This window comes from Zingiber officinale, chromosome 4A (genome assembly GCF_018446385.1).
Source record: "Zingiber officinale cultivar Zhangliang chromosome 4A, Zo_v1.1, whole genome shotgun sequence".
Classification (NCBI taxonomy): Eukaryota; Viridiplantae; Streptophyta; class Magnoliopsida; order Zingiberales; family Zingiberaceae; genus Zingiber; species Zingiber officinale.
The window spans coordinates 46,949,866-46,970,691 of NC_055992.1; the positions used below are offsets into that span (position 1 = coordinate 46,949,866).

A 20,826-nucleotide genomic window follows, 5' to 3' on the forward strand; every position below is an offset into this window, starting at 1 on the left:
GAATGGGAGAAGAATGGTTACACTATAACAAAAACATTAAAAGACAACGGTTAAAAATCGTTGTCGTAGGTCCTTTAAAACTGTTGTAATTGGCAGTGTTGTTAAAAGTGGAGGGCTACGACAATGGTTTTAAACCGTTGTCTTTGAATGAAAAGACAACAGTTTTGCAACGGTTTAAAACCGTTGTCTTTGAATGAAAAGACAACGGTTTAAAACCGTTGTTATTTAGAGCATTTTTAACGTAACACTGTCAATTTTGGGGCTACGACAACGATTTTTAACCGTTGTCTTTGAGGGTGATAGACAACAATAACGGTTTAAAATCGTTGTCTTTTAAATTATTATCTTTTAATACCAATATATCACATTTCAATTTAAATATATAATAAACAATCATAATCAAGAAAGAATATTCCCCACATCAATATCATTCAAAATGTTAGTTATACAAGAATTACAATCACAAAATAAGAAACATATCTCATGTTTAAAAAAAATTTATCCCAATCGTATGAAAAGACAACGGTTACTTCCTCGAGCTGACTTGGTCCTGTGCATGTTGTAAACCTTGCGTTGAAGGACTCAGTCTTATAGCTGGTCAGACTCCTATTTGTAGTTCTTCTATCATTGTTACTTCCTCGAGCTGACTTGGTCCCGTGTTTGTTGTAATAATTTTTCCTTGCTTTGGGAAGTTGATGGTGATTTTTCTTCACAGTGTGTAATAGTAAGGTGCATGGTGGATCATAGACATCAGGAGCCCATTTCACACGTAACTTGAAGTTCGATGGTGAACCATGCTGTGCGCGACTTCCCTTCATGGCAGAAATAAGCTTTGAAAGCATCTAGAGTAGCAGTCTAATAAATACATTAAGGAGAAGTATGAAATTTGCAAACATGAACGTGTATCACATATGGCCAATCCCACTAAAGAAATTATAATCCAATGAAAGTAGAATCAATTCTTGCAAGTTGCAACTAACATGGTCCTATTTTCTATAAATAGGAGCAAATCATTTTTGTAGACATGAATCTGCTGCATTTATGCAGAGAATGCAAATATGTCTTTTTTAGAGTAAAATTTTACAGCAAGTGCGTGTATAAACCTTATACAGCAAGTGTGTGTACCTTTGAGGATGATACTATTCCATGTATTCTTGATTGTCAGTTGTCACACTATTTTGCAATGTTAGTGCTTCACAACACTAGTAACAAGGATCAACATGCGCATAAGAATTTCTGCTTCAAATAAAAGTGCAATTCATACGGGAACATAGATCAACATGTTCCATATAAGTCTATTTTAGTTGTTATGTTCAACTAATGCATTTAATTAATTATGAAAAAAATAGATAAAGAAATATAGAATGTTGAGTGAATATTACTTGTAATTGTCAAATCCTGGACAACATTTGATGTTACTTGGAACGTTGGTGGCACGCTAGGAAATTTTGTCAATAGAACCTACAAAATATAAACATATATTAGAAGATAAAAATATTCAAAACAAGGTCATTATCCCCTCAACTAGTTAGGTTTTTTATTCTACTATGAAGCATTACAATATAAACATGTCTGAACTTTAAACAATGTAAACTAACCCTCATTTAAGTAATTGTATTTGATAAAAAAGAGAAAGGATAATAAATCATGCAATTAAATTTGAATATAAAGAACAAACTTTACATTAAGATAACATAAATTTTATATTGATTCTAGCAATCTCTTGTCTAAATGAAATATTAATACATTGCATGTGATAGTAAGGATACATCAAGGAAACTATACATAGACTAAGAAATGAAGATTGACAAAATTACTTACAACTATGATAGAAGGGCTAGAATCTTCCCTAGGATGAGAATGTCTTACGTCAGCACCAAATATTATAGTTGGTCGGTCGCTAACAAGAGGAATGCGCCTTGACAATACATCGATAAGAACTGTGTCTCTTCCTCCAACCTATGAATCAAGCCTTAGTAACACAAAGCAGAACAAGAAAAATAGATCCACCTTCCACGTACTCACCTTTCCATTGATCTAGAGGCCAACATTGGCAAGGTACTATTTACTCATTCTGAAAACATGCTTTGTCAAGCAACATTGTGAAACTAAACCAAGGCCAGTCTCACATATCTGCTTTTGATCACTTGTAATAACTATGGCATATAATAATAAAGCAAACAAGGAAAGGGAAAAAATTAAAGCTAAAAGGTTCAACCAATTGATATTTGTCAACAAGCAAAAATATCAAGTTGTGTCAAACAAGATCAAGTGCAAGAAAGACATCATACCATAAAGAGAACCATCATTATCATGCAATATTACAATGAGCAAATCAAGCTCCTTTCCCTGAGGTTGGAGTATAGTCATTGCATCATAAAGAATCATGAGTTCGGGATGAGAAATTGGTTGTTTTTAGAGTTGCACAACAGAGAAAGTAACATGGAGACAATCTGAGACTTAAAAACCTATTTAGAAGGTTAGAGGAAATGAGCAATCTGTACTTTCACTCTTAGTCAAAATTAGACAGCTGTAAGAAAAATCTCCATTGAACAAATATCAAAGTCTAATCCTCACAAGCATCCAATTGAACTGCAACATGGTTGAAAAATTTTATAATTGGCATGGAAAGAGAATATGCATCTATAGCTTGTGACCACCATGCCAAGAGAATGAAATATTTTTACAGAAGTCAACAAACCACCAGTATCGATACCAAATTATGGTCACAATTATAACATATCTCAAACTAACTGAATCTAAAGCAAGAAATATGGGTTAATCAGTTCCATGATTATATACATACATACAAGCAGATCCCATATGAAGAGGAATTTAGCTAAGAAAAAGTTACCTCCTACACTATGCATTCCCCCCACCAGTAACAATGGAGAAAATTCTAACTGCACAGATGTACCTCCACTAAGAAACATGAACTCGACATTAACCTGTAGATTTCATTTCCAGATTAAATACTCTTGAAATATTATCAGACTATAAGATTGTGCTGCAGAATATGATTTCTCAGTAATTGGTAAAAACCATGGGGCATTAGTTATTTCTAAGGCAATAATAAACTTAATAAAGAATCATGAGTTCGGGATAAGACTATATTAAATGAAATTCTATTGAAATTTTTTGAAACATTTTACTTTTGGATAAACTGCTTCAAATTCTTCAACCACAGCAACAACTCACGACTATCTTTATTTATCATGTACTCATGCAAGAAATTGGTTGTCAAAGGGGAAATTCCTCTTATCTCTAGATACTTGTAAAAGGATTTCTACAGATTCTCATCCAGATCACTGCACAAAAAAATGATCATTTCAAGGATCATTCCTCTCTCCAAAATTCATAATCCTTTTGCTCATTGCAAATATCAGGAATAGCAGACCAGAAAGTTTCAGGTTGATTCATATTATTCTATGAGATGAGAAAAGTGATTCAAACATATATAAACATTTTTCAAGATTGTGATTATAACCGAAAAGGAAACGGTGGTAAGGTCTAAGAAACAAAAAATAGCAATAATGATAAACCTGAACAAATCTGTAAAGACCAGGTATTGGCATAACATCAGCTCCTAGAAGCTTTAGTCCAAAATCAACATGAGGTTGCAAGAGACTACAAGAAATCAAAACTTGAAGGATGTAGGAAAATGGTTAAACAAAAAAGAAAACCAAATATTTCTCTCTCAATTTACCTTCTCCATGAGTGATACAAGGATTTTTGTGAAACAAGGGAAGTTCAGGACCAACGGCTTTAATGTAATCCGTGGAATTGCAAAGACTTGCAAGTCTAAAACCTAAAATGAATTAAAAGTGGGGAAATAATCAAGTCTGAACATCAACTGTGAATTACTTATGATTGAGAAAAAATATGGTATTTCTTTTGGTTGAACCTAAAGTATCCAGACCTGTGTTGTTGCTTTTAATCCAAATGCCTTAACCACAACGGTCACATTAGGGTTTCCTGCCCACTTCAACAATGGTTCCATGATCAGTTCCTTTTAATCCGAATTACCTCAACACCGTACTTTATGGTGACGCCTGCAAGTGTGTCCAACTTGGATACATACTCATACCAGAGGCTGGTGTAGGATAGTTCAACGGTCTCAACCCAATACTAAGGTCTCCACTGTTTTGAATCTGGATAAAGTTGAGGGCAAAATCATTTAATCCATAGCATTAATAAAGATTAAACTATCTAAAGAATTGCATAAGCCAGGCAAGGTGGAGGCTTGACACAAAAAAAGAATTCTGTAAAGTAACATAAAGCACATTGCCCTGAGGAATCTTTTTAGCGGTAAATTCTCATGTTCGGTCAATAGGCAAATAATTGAATCGATTGACACAAAAAAAAAAGGCAGATGAGCAAAAAAAAGGTTAAATGCAGTACCTCTAAATTAGCAAATTTGCTTTGGAACTATTTATGCTAGAAGCTGATACATCATGTGGTTGTTGTCAGTTTGGTGTTCAGTTTCACTTTATGTTAGTGTTAGGTGAACTACTATATATGCCCCTTCCAAGCTTAAGATACATATCATCTTCATTAGAGAGAAAATTTCTTACATAAAATCTTTACGACCAATTATGCCAACTACTGTTTATGCTTCTTACTTTTTTATATATTGAAAATCACTTATAAGTTATCATGAGTTGTAACGATGTTGATCTTATGGTTCTCCTCTTTGTTCCACTTTGGTTTTCATCCTGTCACTAGAGATGACAAGGATTATGGACCAAAACAATCTTTCGAAAGATTTAAAATAAGACTTAGGCTAATTGACTTGTTTAAAATAAGTGGCACAGAGAAGTAACTCTTGGCTTTGTTAAAATTAAGGCTATTTACCTTGTAACTGCAAAAACCTAAGGCTATTTGTAGGCCATGGAAGATAAAGATGGGTCAAGAAGCAGAGAGCTATATCTAGAAGTGTATAAATATTTCACTGATTAGCCAAAATGAACAACTTCAAAAGATCATTCACATTCATAACGTTCAAATAAGAAAATCACTAGATCCCAAAATTTTAATGGATGACAGTATAACATGTGGTTTCTGAAGTGAAATCACAAGCATGCGTTTCTTTGTTCGTCCATGGAATGATTCAGTACAACAAAGAAAGAAGAAGCAATGCATCGAATACACCAACACCATTGCTAGGATCATCAGAAAAGGCATACCTCAAGGGAAGAAGCAAATATAGAAGAAAGAAGGGCGATTACAATGAAAGCTCAGGAGGAGAAAAAACGTACATGACTCCCAATTTGTAGATCCCTTTTTGTTCTGAAAGGCAGAGGGAGGTGGAGGCTCGGGGGCGGACGGGGGCGGGAGCGGAGGCAGAGCCGGAGGCGGAGGAGTTTGGGGATTATTCTTATCCTTCTCCTTGGGTGAGGGTTCACCGGTGACTCCTTCACCAGAGACGTTTTTGTTGGGCGTTTGGGCGTTACTGGAGACGAAGGGTTTCCCTTCGTTACTCTCCTTTTGCTGCAAACGCCAAGGAGACGAAGGGGTGTCCTTTCCCCTTCGTCTTCCTTAGCCTTCTTAACATCTCCCACTCGTCCAAGTGAATCCATATGGTCACATAGACCATGTCAGTCACATAGACTACAAGGTGATCATGCCACGAAGACCAGATCGAAATTAATCACAAAGACTAAATAAGTCACATAGACTTTATGAGGATCAAGTCACGAAGACCAGAGCAAAATTTAGTCACAAAGACCAAATAAGTCACGAAGACTTTATGAAGATCAAGTCACGAAGACCAGAGCAAAATTTAGTCACAAAGACCAAATAAGTCACGAAGACTTTATGGAGATCAAGTCACGAAGACCAGAGCAAAATTTAGTCACAAAGACCAAATAAGTCACGAAGACCAGAGCAAAATTTAGTCACAAAGACCAAATAAGTCACGAAGACATTATGAGGATCAAGTCACGAAGACCAGACACATAAATGCCCATAGAACGAATCAAAGACATTATTGGCTTGCTTTTACCCCAGATTAAATTATTTACATCATCATGAACATCTCTAATCCCTCATATTGACCATATGTCAAGAGCATGTTCAATATCTCTAATTAAACAAATTATTCACAATTACATTTTATGTACTGAACTAAAAATGTAACTGGTACCAGTGAATAAATGTCACAGATGTAAATCAATCTTAATCTTCCTTTTTAGCTAGAATCCATTCATTCTAATTAGTCGTTTTCCTAGTTATGCTCCATAGACTGAATCATCCATAGCCAATAGGAAACATGCCAAAGTAGCAAACACTGATCAAAACTTCAAGTAGACAGCTAAATAGTCACTTAGGGTAAAATCGAGATTAACTTATAATCTCAAGGGTTTCACATAGTAGGGAAGCAGGGATCCATTCTCCTACTACCCTTCTTATCGCCATAGCACATGTGGTATGAATCACATGCTACGATTTAATTCTCTTTACCAAAAAGAGCGCATATTTTTCCCAAATTTAACATCGTACAGATTTCGATCTAGACATTCCCGATAACAATCACGAATTCAACATATGAATTCTAACTGCGATTCGATTCAAGAAGGTGGGTGCATTTACACCAATCATTACACAAATGATCTCATATTGACACAAATATCAAGGCAATCTTAACTTATGGGTATGTCTCTATTCACAGCTACAAAAGTTATCCCATAAGCAACAGTCTTACCTCTATTCATACTTAACAAATAGAGATGATTGTCCATGTGAGTGGACCAATTCCAATCTGCCAACATGCTTATCGAGACTTTTATTCGAATGTAACTAAGACATATACACTGAATAGATCATGACATTTTTCATTTATCAAAATGTCTTTACATTTGTTACATTCTTTGAAGTCCTGTGATATTTGAGATCTTTAGAAAAAGTTATAACAGCTTGACTATCATAGCACATTGTAACAAGACTCCCACTATCTTCAGCAATCTTCAGATACTTCAGAAATCTTCTTAACTAGACAGACTCTTGCACAACCGCTGCATAAGGCACACAATTTCCATTGTCGATAAGGCTACACAAGCCAAGCTATATAGCTTCTATTGTCGACAAGGCTACACAAGCCAAGCCATACATCTTCTATCGTAGACAAGGCTACATAAGCCTGATTCTTGTTATTCCATGATATGGTGTCACCATTCAGCAAGAAGTTATAACCATATATGAATTTTCTGTCATCAAGGTCTCCTGCCCAATCTGTATTTGTGTAGCCAGTCAGGCTCATATATGATCCTTAGAAATAAAGGCAATAATCCACTATCCCTTTGAGATATTTGAATATCCTCTTCACCACTTTCTAGTGTCTCGATCCTAGATTTGACTGGAAACGACTAACTAAGCCAATAACATAGCTTATATCAGGACGACTATACAATATAGTGTACATTAAACTACCATTTGCACTGACATATGTTTTTTATTCATTTCGGCTATCCCTTCAGGAGTCTTGGAATACATACTTTTGCTCAAAACAGTACCTTTTTCTATAGGTGTATGTTCAATGTTGTAGTATCTTAGTGATATAAGCCTCTTGATACAAACCTAAAAGTTTTTTTGATCATTCTCTAATGATCTTCACTTCTAAGAAGTACTCAGCTTCTACCATATCTATTATGTCAAATTGTGATTAAAGTCACGATTTGACTTCTATCACACACTTTATGTCACTTCTAGCTATTAGCATATCATCAACATATAATGATAAAATGATAAGCTTTCCTTTTTCCTACCTTAGGTAAACACAATGATCCTCATTGATCATTTCGAAACCATAAGATAATATTACTTCATTGAATCTTATGTTCCATTGTCTTGACGCTTGTTTTAGCCTATATATAGACTTCCGAAGTCTACATACTCTTTTCTCTTGGCCTTCAGCAATATAACCGTCTGGTTGTACCATATAGATTTCTTCCTCAAGATTACCATTAAGGAAAGTATTTTTTACATCCATCTGATGTATCTAGGATGACACGTATTGACACAAACTTCACAACTGGGGAGAATGTCTCTTCAAAGTCAATACCCTCCATTTGGGTATATCCTTTTGCAACTAATCGAGCTTTGTATCGATTAATCGATCCATCTGCTTTCCTCTTTACTTTGAGAATCCACTTATTCCCAATAGCCCTTCGGCCCAGAGGAAGGTCGACTAAATCTCAAACTTGATTCTTTCTCATTGACTCCATTTCTTCATCCATTGCAATTTTCCATTCTTTTCTAACTGAGCTTCTCAAAGCTTCCTCAACTGTTCAAGGTTCCTCATCATCAACTAGGAGAACCATCAATGCCTCATTCTCAATATCAAACCTTCTCCGAGGAATAATCTGACGACTACTTCTTCGAAGGTTAGACTGTTGAGAAACTGACTCATTTAGTGGCAAATTACTCCCACTCGGTTGACTAGATTCAGACATCTCCTGATTTGTTGATAAAGGAATATTATCCTCCTCCTCTATCTCATATAATCAACTTCACTCGTGTTGGGAACTCAGTTTCTAGAAAAGTAGCATCTCTTGACTCTATTTCATAGATGGTTCCATCTTTTCGCTCACCAATAAAAAAATAACCCTTAGAAGCCTCAGAGTACCTTACAAAGATACACTTCTTACCTCTAGGTCATAATTTTCCATATTCGTGAGTCTTATCATGGACGTAGGCAGCTGACCCCCAGGGTCTCAGATTATTCAAATCCGACTTTCTGCCTGTCCAACGTTCATGTGGGGTAGATGGAACTGGTTTTGAAGGCACTTTGTTAAGTATATAGGTCGCAACTAATAATGCATCTCCCCAATAGGAGATTGGTAAATTAGCCTGCGCCATCATAGACCTAACCATTTCAAGAAGAGTCCTATTTCTTCTTTCAGCAACCCCATTTTGCTGTGGAGTTCCAGGGATAGTTAGTTGTCTAATAATCCCTTTTTCATTACACATTGTCTTGAATCGATCGGACAAATATTCTCCTCCACGATCAGTGCGCAAGGTTTTAACCTTACGTTCCAATTGATTCTCAATTGCGTTCATGTAATGAATAAAGTAATCTAATGCTTGATTTGTGAGAAATCAAATACACACGACTAAAACGTGTGAAGTCATCGATAAATGGAATGAAATAAGAACTCCCATTTCTAACCTTCATTTCTTGGACCACGAATATCCGAATGAATTAATTGCGATGGTGATTCAACCCTAATATCCTTACGAATAGTTTCCTAGTCGCTTTCGATAAGACAATGCTCACATAGACAAGTTAATCTTAGCATGAGTACCTAAGAGGCTCTCCTTAGCTAATCTATTCATTCGTTCTTGTCCTATATGTCCCAATCTAGTATGCCAAATTTCATCATTTACATCAACATTACTAGTAAGAGCAATGTTTGAAAAACAACTATTATTATTTGGTTCTACATCAAGAACCATAAAACCATTTGTTACATAACCATATCCAATTAACACGGAGTTAATTTGAAGTTCCACACAACGGCTATAAAAATTTACATCAGAACCTAAATCTAGAAGACAAAACGACAGTTGGTGAATCCGAATCGAGGCGTCTGTAATAGAAACAAAGTGCCTCCACCAAGTAGGTTGAGCTTGCAGTGTCAATTCCTTTGACTTCAATTCTTGCATTGTTTCCTACATATATCCATTTGTTGCCACCGGTACCCGACGGTACTCCACGTATGTAGCTCGATCACGAGCTACGTGGTTCGTTGCTCCTGAATCTACAATCCACAAAGGATACGAATCAGCTAACAACACTGTACTTGCAACATATTGTTCGTGGAAAGAAGATCAAAATGGATTTACCTTTTTAGGCTCAGTACAATCCCGAGCAAAATGACCCTTCTTGCCACAGTTGAAGCAAGTTAACCTGCTCTTAGGTTTTTGTCCATATTTCTTTCCTTTCTTCTTGATTTGGTTTTTCGCAGCAACAGCATTAGCCTCCTTTCCTTTCCCCTTTCCTTTCTTAAACCACTTGTTCTTATTCTTGGAACCAGAACCTTCAGCTACAAAAGCTTGACCCGAAATCCTTGCGGATTCAATCCTCTCCGCCTCAAGTTCCACATGGCGTGAGACATCAGTGAAAGTCTTGATACTTTCACTATGGGTCAGATTCTGTTTCATCGTTTCCCAAGAATCAGGAAGGGAACGGATAACTGCCTGAACCTGTTGTTCATCGGTCAACGTATAACCAGCAGTCTTAAGCTCCCGAATCATGTTACCCATCTCCCTGAGATGTTGGGCCATGGTAACATTCGAGCGTTTTTTACAGCTACCAAACTTAATAGTTAGCTGACGGAGCTTACTCAGACTGACTCCACTGTACTTCTCTCTAAGGGCTACCCAGACAGCATGAGCCGATGGTAATGGCTCATATTCAAATACTAGGCCATCTACCATTGAACTAATTAATATGCCCTTAGCAATGGAGTCCTTCCTTTTCCATGCCTTATAGGCATCAAGGTCACGTCTGTGCTGTGCTGAAGAACCATCAACCGGTTCCTCCATAATTTGGTTTACAACCTCTAGAACTTCTTGTTCCTCAAGAACATATTGTATCTTGAGGTGCTAGATTTTGTAGTTATCCCCATATAATTTCTCACCCTTATTGAGTTCAGCTATGATGTTTTTAGTTGCCATGATCTACATAAATAAACAAATTATTTATTATTTCAGTATAATTCATATATGTGCAATTAATCATTGACTCAGTGTAAATTAGAATTAGTTTACAAAATCAAGTGATAACATTGTTTCCACTCATCATTTGTATGTTCTAATCTAATCAACACTAATCAATTATATTACACATATCCCAACTAATGAACAAATCATTTTATATGAACGAATCATATCATGAAATGAATTAATCATTTCCAAGTTAGTTAACATATAACATAGCTTTTATTATATAATTCTGTTCGTATAAAACAACATAAATTATTACATGACTCAAAAACTAGATGAGCTAACATTGCTCATACATAACGACGGTAAACAAAACACTAATAAACTAGATAGGCCAGCACTGCTCCCACTAGGACAAACACTAGTATAGCAGCCAACACTATCCCTATTAACCTGGACTCATTTGAGATAATCTCAGATGGGGTAGCTTCAAGATTCTCCATTAGATCCATTTCTGGATCTTCCTCGAGCATCTCCTAGTCCTCTTCAGACTCTTCATGCTCTTCTTCACCCATATGGTGAAGTAGTTCCTCACACAGTACTGAATATGTGACACGCCCTTGATGACGCCCCCATACATAGTCTGCTATTATCCTGGGATACTCTGGCAATGAATGCATCAATGCCCAGATCCTATAACTGTCCAGGACTGGAAACTCTTCTTGCTCAAGTTTCCAAAATAATCTATCCAGCCGTCTAACATGTCCGTCAACTCCATAAGCAGACTTATACTCTATCTCCTGAATCTCCTCTCGGAGCTGGTTTCGCCGCACTTCGCGACGATAGTAATCGTCCGTGCCATCTGAAAAATTGAATTTAAATAAGTCAGTACAAAACCGACTAACCAGTACAAAACCAGTTTAATTCAATTTATATAGGCATACCATCATTATAAATCAAGAAAAACAAATCTTCTCGATTTTCAGGAGTTTAAGTCGACTGACCCATTAGACCGGTCAATCAGGAGTCTGGATGTTAAACTTAGTCTATTGTCCTCATTAGAACTAATCTAATTGGACCTATGTTCTGTTCTCGTTTAAGCCCATTTGAGTCAATCTCAGACTTATTGATCAAACTTAGGTCCGTTTGATTCTTCCAGTGCCTATTGGATTAAGTCTGACCCATTAGAACAAATCTAATTTTATGATCAAATCTGACACACCAGAACAAATCCGGTCATATTTGATCAACCCAACTTCTATAATCAATAATACCCAATTAATTCAATAATAAATCGGACTGGTTAAACCAACAAATAATTTGAACCAGCTTTAGGTATCATTGAATCAAATTGATCTGCCTAAATCAATTAATAATTTAAACCAGACCTGGGTTTGATTGATCAAGTTGGTAGGGTTCTATTTTCGGTAAATTAAACTATAATTTAATTAAATATTTATTTATTAATTAATAATACATTCCTATATGTATTTAATTAATTAATAAAAATATTTAATTAAATTTACATACTGTTCATGTCGTGAAGAAGAAAAATTTAAATTTATGCATGCATTTTTTTTTCACGTTTTTGTTTTTTTTTCACAGTGCTTTCATAAAAACACTGTTCATGCCTTTTTCACTCTTGAATCGATTCAAGTGCATGCAAAAAATTAAAAAACGCAACTTACTGTTCATGCATTTTTTTTCTTTGATCGATTCGTGAATCGATTCAAATGCAAGTTTTTTCCACTGTGCTTCGTCAAAAGCACTGTTCACGTTTTTTTTTTTAATCGATCCGTAAATCGATCCAACAACTATGCGCTATTTTGAATCGATTGGAATACAATTTCAATCGATTCATTCCAATTGAATCGATTGATTAATCGATTCAATTGATGAACAGTATTCACGGTTCATCATCTTCTTCACGATATAAGAAGAAAAACGTGAGTTTTTTCACGTTGATTTTCATGCTTTCAAATCCATACATGTTCTGATACCATTGTTGATAATTTGAGAGCATGAAATCGAAACTATACAAAGATAAAACAAAGCGATGCAGTAATTATAAACTCACAGTGATCTCCCGAAATGTTGTTGAAGACGCCGGCGATCGACGAAGAGGTTGCCGCTGTCGGAAGCACGATCACGGAGCAACCGGAAAGCGCTTCAAAGTTCACGAGCCAAATCCCAGCCGAATGCTCTCCCTTTGCTCTCACACGATCTCTCTCTTTACGATCACCTCGGTGCTCCCTGATCACCTTCCGACAGCGGCAACCTCTTCGTCGATCGCCGGCGTCTTCAACAGCACTTTGGCAGATCACTGTGAGTTTATAATTACCGCATCGCTTTGTTTTATCTTTGTATAGTTTTGATTTCATGCTCTCAAATTATCAACAATTTTTCGGTAGGAAGGCTAAGGGAGGAAAAGATTCGTATGAGGAGAGGGGTTTAGGGTTCGGGAAGGCTAAGGGGGGAAAACAGAGCGCAAAAAAATTTTTGGACAGAGGGAAGCAAAACATTGCTACAACAAAAACGACGAAGGGGAAAAACGGCGAAAGAATAAAGTCAAAGACAACGGTTTATTAAAACTGTTGTCTTTGACCTCTAAAAAAGCGCTTAAAGACAATAATTTTAGAAAACCGTTGTAAAAGGTATTATTGATTTTACAAAAAGTCGCTCAACGACAACGGTTTTTATAAAATTGTTGTCTTTTATTTTTTGGAGGAGCTCAAAGATAACGATTTTGTCAAAAACCGTTGTCTTTTACTAAATTAACAATAGTTCATTCTAAAATCGTTATCTTTATAGTGTTGTCTTTTAACATTTTTATTGTAGTGTTAGATTCTACTTCGTGAGTATGTTCTTGAAGATTTATTTGTAATTGCTTGAGAAGGATAATTAAGACATTTGTTTGATATTCATAGTATATTGGTTGATGCACGTTGTAGTTATATTTACATGCCTTAATTATGTTTGATGTGGCATATTTGCATGATTGATTGGTTTGAGTGCCCAAGTATAAACATAAATGCTAACTTGTTTTATTGGCGCACAATTGATATATATATATCACTGGATTTGTCACTTAGAATCATTCTAGATGTATCATAATTGTCATTCATAAGTTAGATGCACATAATTTGGTCATTTACATGCTATCAAATGTTCAAGAATTAGTAATACATTATAAATTGGTCATATGACATGTAGAATGACACATAATTAACATTTTGAAGCACTCTAATTTTGTTCCAAATACATAGACTATAATGAATTTGCACAGGGACATATTTTCCATATGCATAAAGCACTACAGAATACTTGCATGTGATAATTTTTAGTTTTTTTATCAATTTAAGTATTTTTTAAATTAAGAACCTACCACGTATGGGAATCCAAACAACTTAGCAATTGACTAGTGGACTTAGCACTCTAGTAAACTTGTAATAGTCGATTGAATGGCCTTATTCAATTAATTGGAATTGCCATGCTAGTATCAGATGGAATGTTTTATACTTATTATGCCTTATTTCATGCTTTTGACTATTGTATGTTTTATATAATCTTATGGTATCATGATTAGACTTATTTGACCTTTGGTAGCATGTAAAATATGATATATGACACATAGATGAACCCTAGATATGTGTCTTAACACTTAAGTGCTGATCACTATGTATTACATTTTAGCCATATGACCATAGTATATTAAAAAAAAAATTGATCTTAGGATTTTCATCATTCTCATATATAAGTTTTCTCATTTTCTGATCAACCATTAATATACTTATCATTATTATATTTCTTCAAATGTGAAATATGAGTTTGATATGAAAGATATGCATATGTATAAATTGCTTTAATGCTTACATGTATTGATCACCATGTTTGATTGTTAATTATTATGATCATGCTTGTATATCCCTATTTATCGTTTAATATATTTTGATGTGTGACAAATAATAAACTTCCATAAATTATGTTTATTTGAAAGGTTAAATGTAGTTTAATACAAGGGGAGTTAGAATGGGTTGAGGAGAGCCTACGTTGAGGGGGAGTTTTGAGTTTCTGATTTCCTTATTAAGTTCCATTCATGATTATTGTATCTGTAACTTAAATTTATTTCTAAAAAAAAAATGATTGTTGGGGAAACAATCCTTTTGGATGAGCTTGATGGACTTGATAGTTGGAGGTTTAGATTGAGTGTTGAACTTAGTCATGAAACCCTGGACTCCAGAGTTTGACTTGTATTAAGTTACCTCACTAGGGCTCGATACAGAGCTTGGTGGACTTGAGTGCTAGAGGTTTGGACTAAGGTGTTACTTGGACCAAGGAAATATATTCCTAACCTAACTCATGTGATTGGACATGAGTAGGTGCAGCGGATGCCGAATCCATCTTATAGGAGACGCCCAAAACAAATCCTTGATCGCCAAGTCCGAAAGTTGAGGATCAAGGAGATCAAAATGATAGAGGTCTTATGGGAGATTAGCTGATGCTGAAAGTTACTTGGGAGACCAAACTAGAAGTGTGTAACCGCTACCCAAATTATTTGATAAGTCAAATTTCGAGGATGAATTTTTTTTAAGGGGGGGGGGGGGGGGAGAATTGTAAGGACCCACGAGCGAAATTAAGGGATTTATTTACAAAAATGTCTAAAATCATACAAGCGCTAATTAAATGATTAACTTATAGAATATTCTACGAATTTTAGGAATTTTTGAGGGTACAAAGGAACTTGTATGATACGTTGCAAGGGGGTTAAGGGAATGAAGCTGGACGAAAACATATGATACCCAAAAATATGGATCAAGATTTAAGTAATTAAAATCTAACATAATTAGATTATTTTAAGAAAAAATAAATATATTTTCATGGATGATTTATCAGGAATTAAGTTAATATGAATTTACGAAGTTTACTAAAATTTTTATGAATTTTTAGGAAATTATTTTAGGTTTTAAGGTGTATAATTGGGTATGAGAAAGTCTGTCTAGAAATAATCAAATAAGTTAGGAGTTGATTGAAAGATGGATTTAATTGCCCTAGATTTATACCACTACCCGATTCCTCGCTCATGTCCCGACCCCGACCCAAATCGCCGCCTCCTTCAACATCTCCGCCAAATCGACGGAGCTTCTCACCGTGCTTGGGCTTCGGTCAGGCAACATCTACGCCGGCGATCTCGTGGAGGACGCTGCGACCAGGTGCAGAGACCTCTGACTCCGTCACCAGCGGAGTTAACGCCGCGCAAGGGTTTCCAGAGGCGACGCGGAAAGGAAAGGGCAAGGGCAAGGGCAAGGGCAAGGGCAAGGCAAGTTCATTCCCTATGTTAGTACGAGATCCATGAGGTATGGAATAGGAACCTAGGAGATGAGATCTGTTTGATTGAATACCTCGCGATTCAATTTTATTCTGTGATGTTCTTGAAGTAACTCAAGGTTTCTGTGCTTGATTCGGTGCGTGTTCCTTCTGAGGTTTTGTGATTGATTTTGGTGACGTTCTTGTGTGTTGATGGCTTAATTTGGAGTTCCGCAAGGATTTGAGTTTTCGATTGAACTTGATGTGGCTTGTTTCTGTTTTGCGAAGCTGAAATACTACGGATTTAGGGGTCGATGATTGGATTCAAGGTTGGATAGAAGTTGATATACTTGCTATGTGTCGCCATTCGGTTTCTCCTGAGGTTTCATTAATGCTCTTGTTTGGTTAGCATTGTTTTTGGATTTCTGCGGAGTATTCCATTTTTTTTATGGAGCTCAATTTTCTTCGGAGTGTTCTTCTCATGGTTGTTGTGGGGTTCGCTTGGCTGTGGATGAGATCGGATTCAAGTTTTCTGTAGTGAATGGTGTTCGGCATTCTGCGTGAACCTGCTTGTTTAAGTGTGAGACAGAGATGCCTGTTGTGATTTGTGCTCTATGTGAAGTTTTTGATTCGGTTGCGATCTTAGAGTAGATTTGGTGACTTTAGTAGGAATTCTGTTTTCATTGTATGATATGATTTATGGGTTTTGATTCGAAGTGGCGTGAAGACTTGATGAATCGGATTCTATTTCGAGGGTCATGGAGATGTGTTGCTGGAATATTTTGAAAGGTTTTGGTGCCCCGGTGTTACTCGACAGAATGTTTCCTTGAATTTTAGTTAATTTGGTGAGTGGGGGTTTCGATTCAACGTCGTAGTGTGTTTTCTTGAGGCAGATTTGGCTTCTCTTTGGGGATGTGTCGCATGCCTACTGGGTTGGTATTCTGTGAACAGTTTTGGATTGGTTTCAAGATTGTTTTTATTTCCTAATGATGCTTTCAAGTTTTAGATGAAGTTGTTTTATTTGGTTGCAGTATTTCTGATACCAATCTGTCCATATGGAATAGAGTTTGAAAGGGAAGACTTACTATCTTTTGGAATCCGTTTTGAAGTCTGTTTTCGTGATGTGAAGGGGTTTAAGTTTTGTGGATTTTTTTTAGTTTGAAATTTTTATGCAGTTCTGGTGTTCTCGTTATTGGTTTTGTTATGAAGCTTTGACGTGTGCTTGTTAAGGTTTTGATTCAGTGGAGCGAGTAGAGGGAGTAAGTAATTTCATTCTATGCATTGTTATGTTCCATGCATTGCCCTCCGATAGGGTTTTTAGTTGATGATCATCTTAGAGAAAATTGGATTTCGGTTGTGCTAATTGATTCTTTAAGATCTTTTATAAATGTTGTTACAGATTTGGATCAAGTTTTAATGTAGATGTTCTTTAACTCTTTGAAATGAGCATAACTATAGAATAAATAAGACAAAGTTCCTTTATTGAGCACGTATGACTGCACAGAATGTTTACTGAATGACTGGAATGAACTATTGATAAAAGTATATTATGGATAGATCGTATTTTTATGTAGCTAATTGGATGAGTATGAACATATGTGGTGACAGTACGGGTTGGATGACCCGGGATGAGCTTCGAGGAGGGCCCTTCCAACTTGACTGATAATTTATTTATGGTAGCTTCGGTTATATGACCAGATGCATGTTCTCTACGAGATAGCTCTAGGTTCATGGGACTGTTGACTGGCTCTAAATGTGGTTACTGGATATGTGACATATTCACTCTATTAGCTACATAGTATCACTTGTACATGTATTATCTCTTCCTTATATCATAATTAGGATACATTCTGTTTCTCCACTTGTCTTTTAGTTGCTATCCCTATACTTTATGGACGTCTTGTTATATATAATGGATTGTACTTGCTGGATCGTAGACTCATAATGTCTACATTACAGGTGAGGAAGATTCTTGTGATATGGAAGGCTCGCGGACGGAGTAGACGAGGAGGCGGGATGGACGCATGGTACTGTCCGTTGTCCGGGAGTGCAGTGCCTACTGGATCTACCTCAAGAGATTTTCGTTTCTATGTCATTCGGGTGAGGAATGTTGAGTAGTTATTGTTCTTATTGATAAACACTTGTTGATATAGTCATGTTTATTAGTTATGATAGTTCCCTTATGGTACCACAATATGACCATTTAAATCGTAGTTGTTGAGAGAGATTGATAAAAAAAATAAAAATAAAAACTTGGGATGTTTCACTTAAAATATTATAGAAGTACAATAGGAAGTCTACTATATCAAACTGCAAGTCTACCTAATATTTTATTTGTAGTAGGTATGTGTGCTAGGTACCAATCATATGCAAAAAAAATCACACTTAACTAATGTAAAAAAAATACTTAGATATATTATTGGAACCCTAAATGTAAGGCTTTGGTGCCCAAGAACTAGTATATTTGACTTAGTTCGGTACTCTAACTCAGACTATGCTCGGTGTAAATTAGATAGAAAGAGTACAAGTAGAAGCTGACAATTTTTAGGTCAGTGCCTAGTAACCTGGTCCTGTAGAAAGTAACACTGTGTTGCCCTATCCGCTACTGAAGCAGAATACAGAGCCATGAGAGAATGTACATCCTTACTATTATGGATGATGCACACTTTAAAAGATTATCAATTAGAATATAAAAAAAATAAAAATATCAATTGATAACTAAGTTCCATCAATTTAACTAAAAATTCATTTCACCACTCAAGGATTAAATACATAGAGGTAAAGCATCACTTTGTAAGGGATCATGTAACGAGGGATGATATTATACTTGATTATGTTGAATCCAAGTTAAACCTATCAGACATTTTTACAAAACTCTTATCTGAACTTGAGTTCAATACACTCAGAAGACAGTTAGACATGTGCTTAGTAGAATAGATTCAAAATAAAATATTCTTCAAAATTATTTTTTGTTGCTTTTATAAAAAAAAGGTTATGATTTTTTTCAAAAGTATTTTTCAAAATCAGCTTGATTTTAAAATTTAGGATAAATCATTTTATTTTCTTCAAAATTTCCAATTTTACTAGTGATTTCAAAGATTAGACTTAATGTAACGCCCCGCCTTCTACTGACTAAGCTGTAAGGTCGGAAGTTACGTTTGCTAAACTATTCTGTGTCTATCACTGAAGTATAATGTATGGAAAGCTAAACTAATTAAAATCTCTGCAAATGGCTATAAAATTTAGAATTTATGTTCAAAATACCATTTCATTGTTGTACATATGCTAAAGGATGGAATCTAAACTTTTCATGCAATTGTCATACAATAGAATACATACTACCATTCTAAGCTATTTAATACATGTTTCTATGAAATTTAGCATGCTTTGGCAATTTCTAAGCATACGAGTGGAACCATGGCTTTGTATCAACTTCATACTAAAACTAAGCATGTCACGCCCCGGAGGAGTCCTTGTCCGAAGAAATTTCGGCAGCATCTCCCCTGTACGGCGGACAATCTGAAACTTTTCTACATCTCATATACCTCAGCCACAGGCGGCTGGAATAATAACAATAAATAAAAAACATTCACCACGCAGTTTATAATAGTACATCACAATACTACACTGACTCGAAATCCACCCTACTCCACTATACTCGTAAAACTCAAATCCGACGAAACTCACCTCTTCTGCCGTCCAGGCAGGCATGTAGTAAAAACATATCGAATAGATCATCCATCAATATCAAAAGAAAAACATACGATGTCCAAGTATCCAAATAACCAAGCACACACATAAGCAAATAAAAACCAAACCAAATGGTAAATAAATCCTCGAGGTCTGCAGGGATCTAGCACTACGTGCAGTGAGGACTAGCGACTGGAGACAGCATCAACCCGAAAATAACAACAATGGAGGCGGGTGAGTCCAACACTCAGCAGGTACAATTGATATGCAAAGTAAAGAAATAACACCTAGCACTAATCATCTCCTGATAAAAATAAAGATAAATGCAAACCAAGTAGACAGAGAGAATTTGTACTAACCAGACCCAGGTATAAGGACAAGCAATCCAGAAGGTATAGAAGACCATGATGTCCAAACATAGGTATCCAACAATATGCAGATATAAATGCAGAAAACACAATCACAAACAATAAATGCATCATGCATATGATGCCAATGTCATGGTCACCCCCCGGTCGACCAACTCACAACAAAAGTGGGGCCAAGTGGGTAGGGTGACGACTGCACTCGCATCACTACGATGGTGACCGAGTGGACGGATCTGTCGCCGAGTACACACGTACTCTACCCCAAATCATAAATGGGGGCGAATGCTCTCATCTCCCAGACACTATGACGGGAGGAATTCTAACGTGCTACGTGTCACACTACCCACGAACGGATCAACGGAGCACCGAAGAGTCAAACTAACGTGCTACCACGCGTGTCACGCTACCCACGAAGCCACAACGAGCAATCATGCTGATGAAAACGGCAAAGTGCTCGACAATAATGGAGCATCTCTCACACAGCATGCAATCATGTGAATGGTGCATGTCACTAAGCATGGTAATATGCTAAATCAATCTCTGGACATATGATAATGTGCACCAAAGTAAATAAATCATATCAAGGTATACTGATCAATTAAGGTATCAAACCTAGGTCCTGACATGTTAAAACATGGTTATATCACTACCCATGAGCATGTGAAATCAGATAGGTATCAACCCGAAATGTAAACAAACAATCAATCAAGCAGGTAACATGTATCGGGCAGTGATTAACCGAAACAAATAAGAAAACACAATTAATGCAAATTGTTAATTTCATTACTAAGCATATCAA

At 36.1% G+C, this 20,826-nt stretch overlaps 1 protein-coding gene across 4 annotated transcripts in view; it reads left to right on the forward strand.

The window, feature by feature from the left end:
* LOC121969889 overlaps nt 1-20,826 on the forward strand; it is a 55,265-nt gene that overhangs the window by 3,036 nt on the left and 31,403 nt on the right. For 2 of the 4 annotated variants that reach the window (XM_042520188.1, XM_042520190.1), the window contains exon 4: nt 17,929-18,071. The exons of the other annotated variants lie outside the window; for them this stretch is intronic. In XM_042520188.1, coding sequence (XP_042376122.1) covers nt 17,929-17,972 — 44 coding nt within the window. In that variant the 3' untranslated portion in view covers nt 17,973-18,071. Of the gene's footprint in view, nt 1-17,928; nt 18,072-20,826 lie in introns of those variants that run through there. 4 annotated transcript variants of the gene reach the window in all.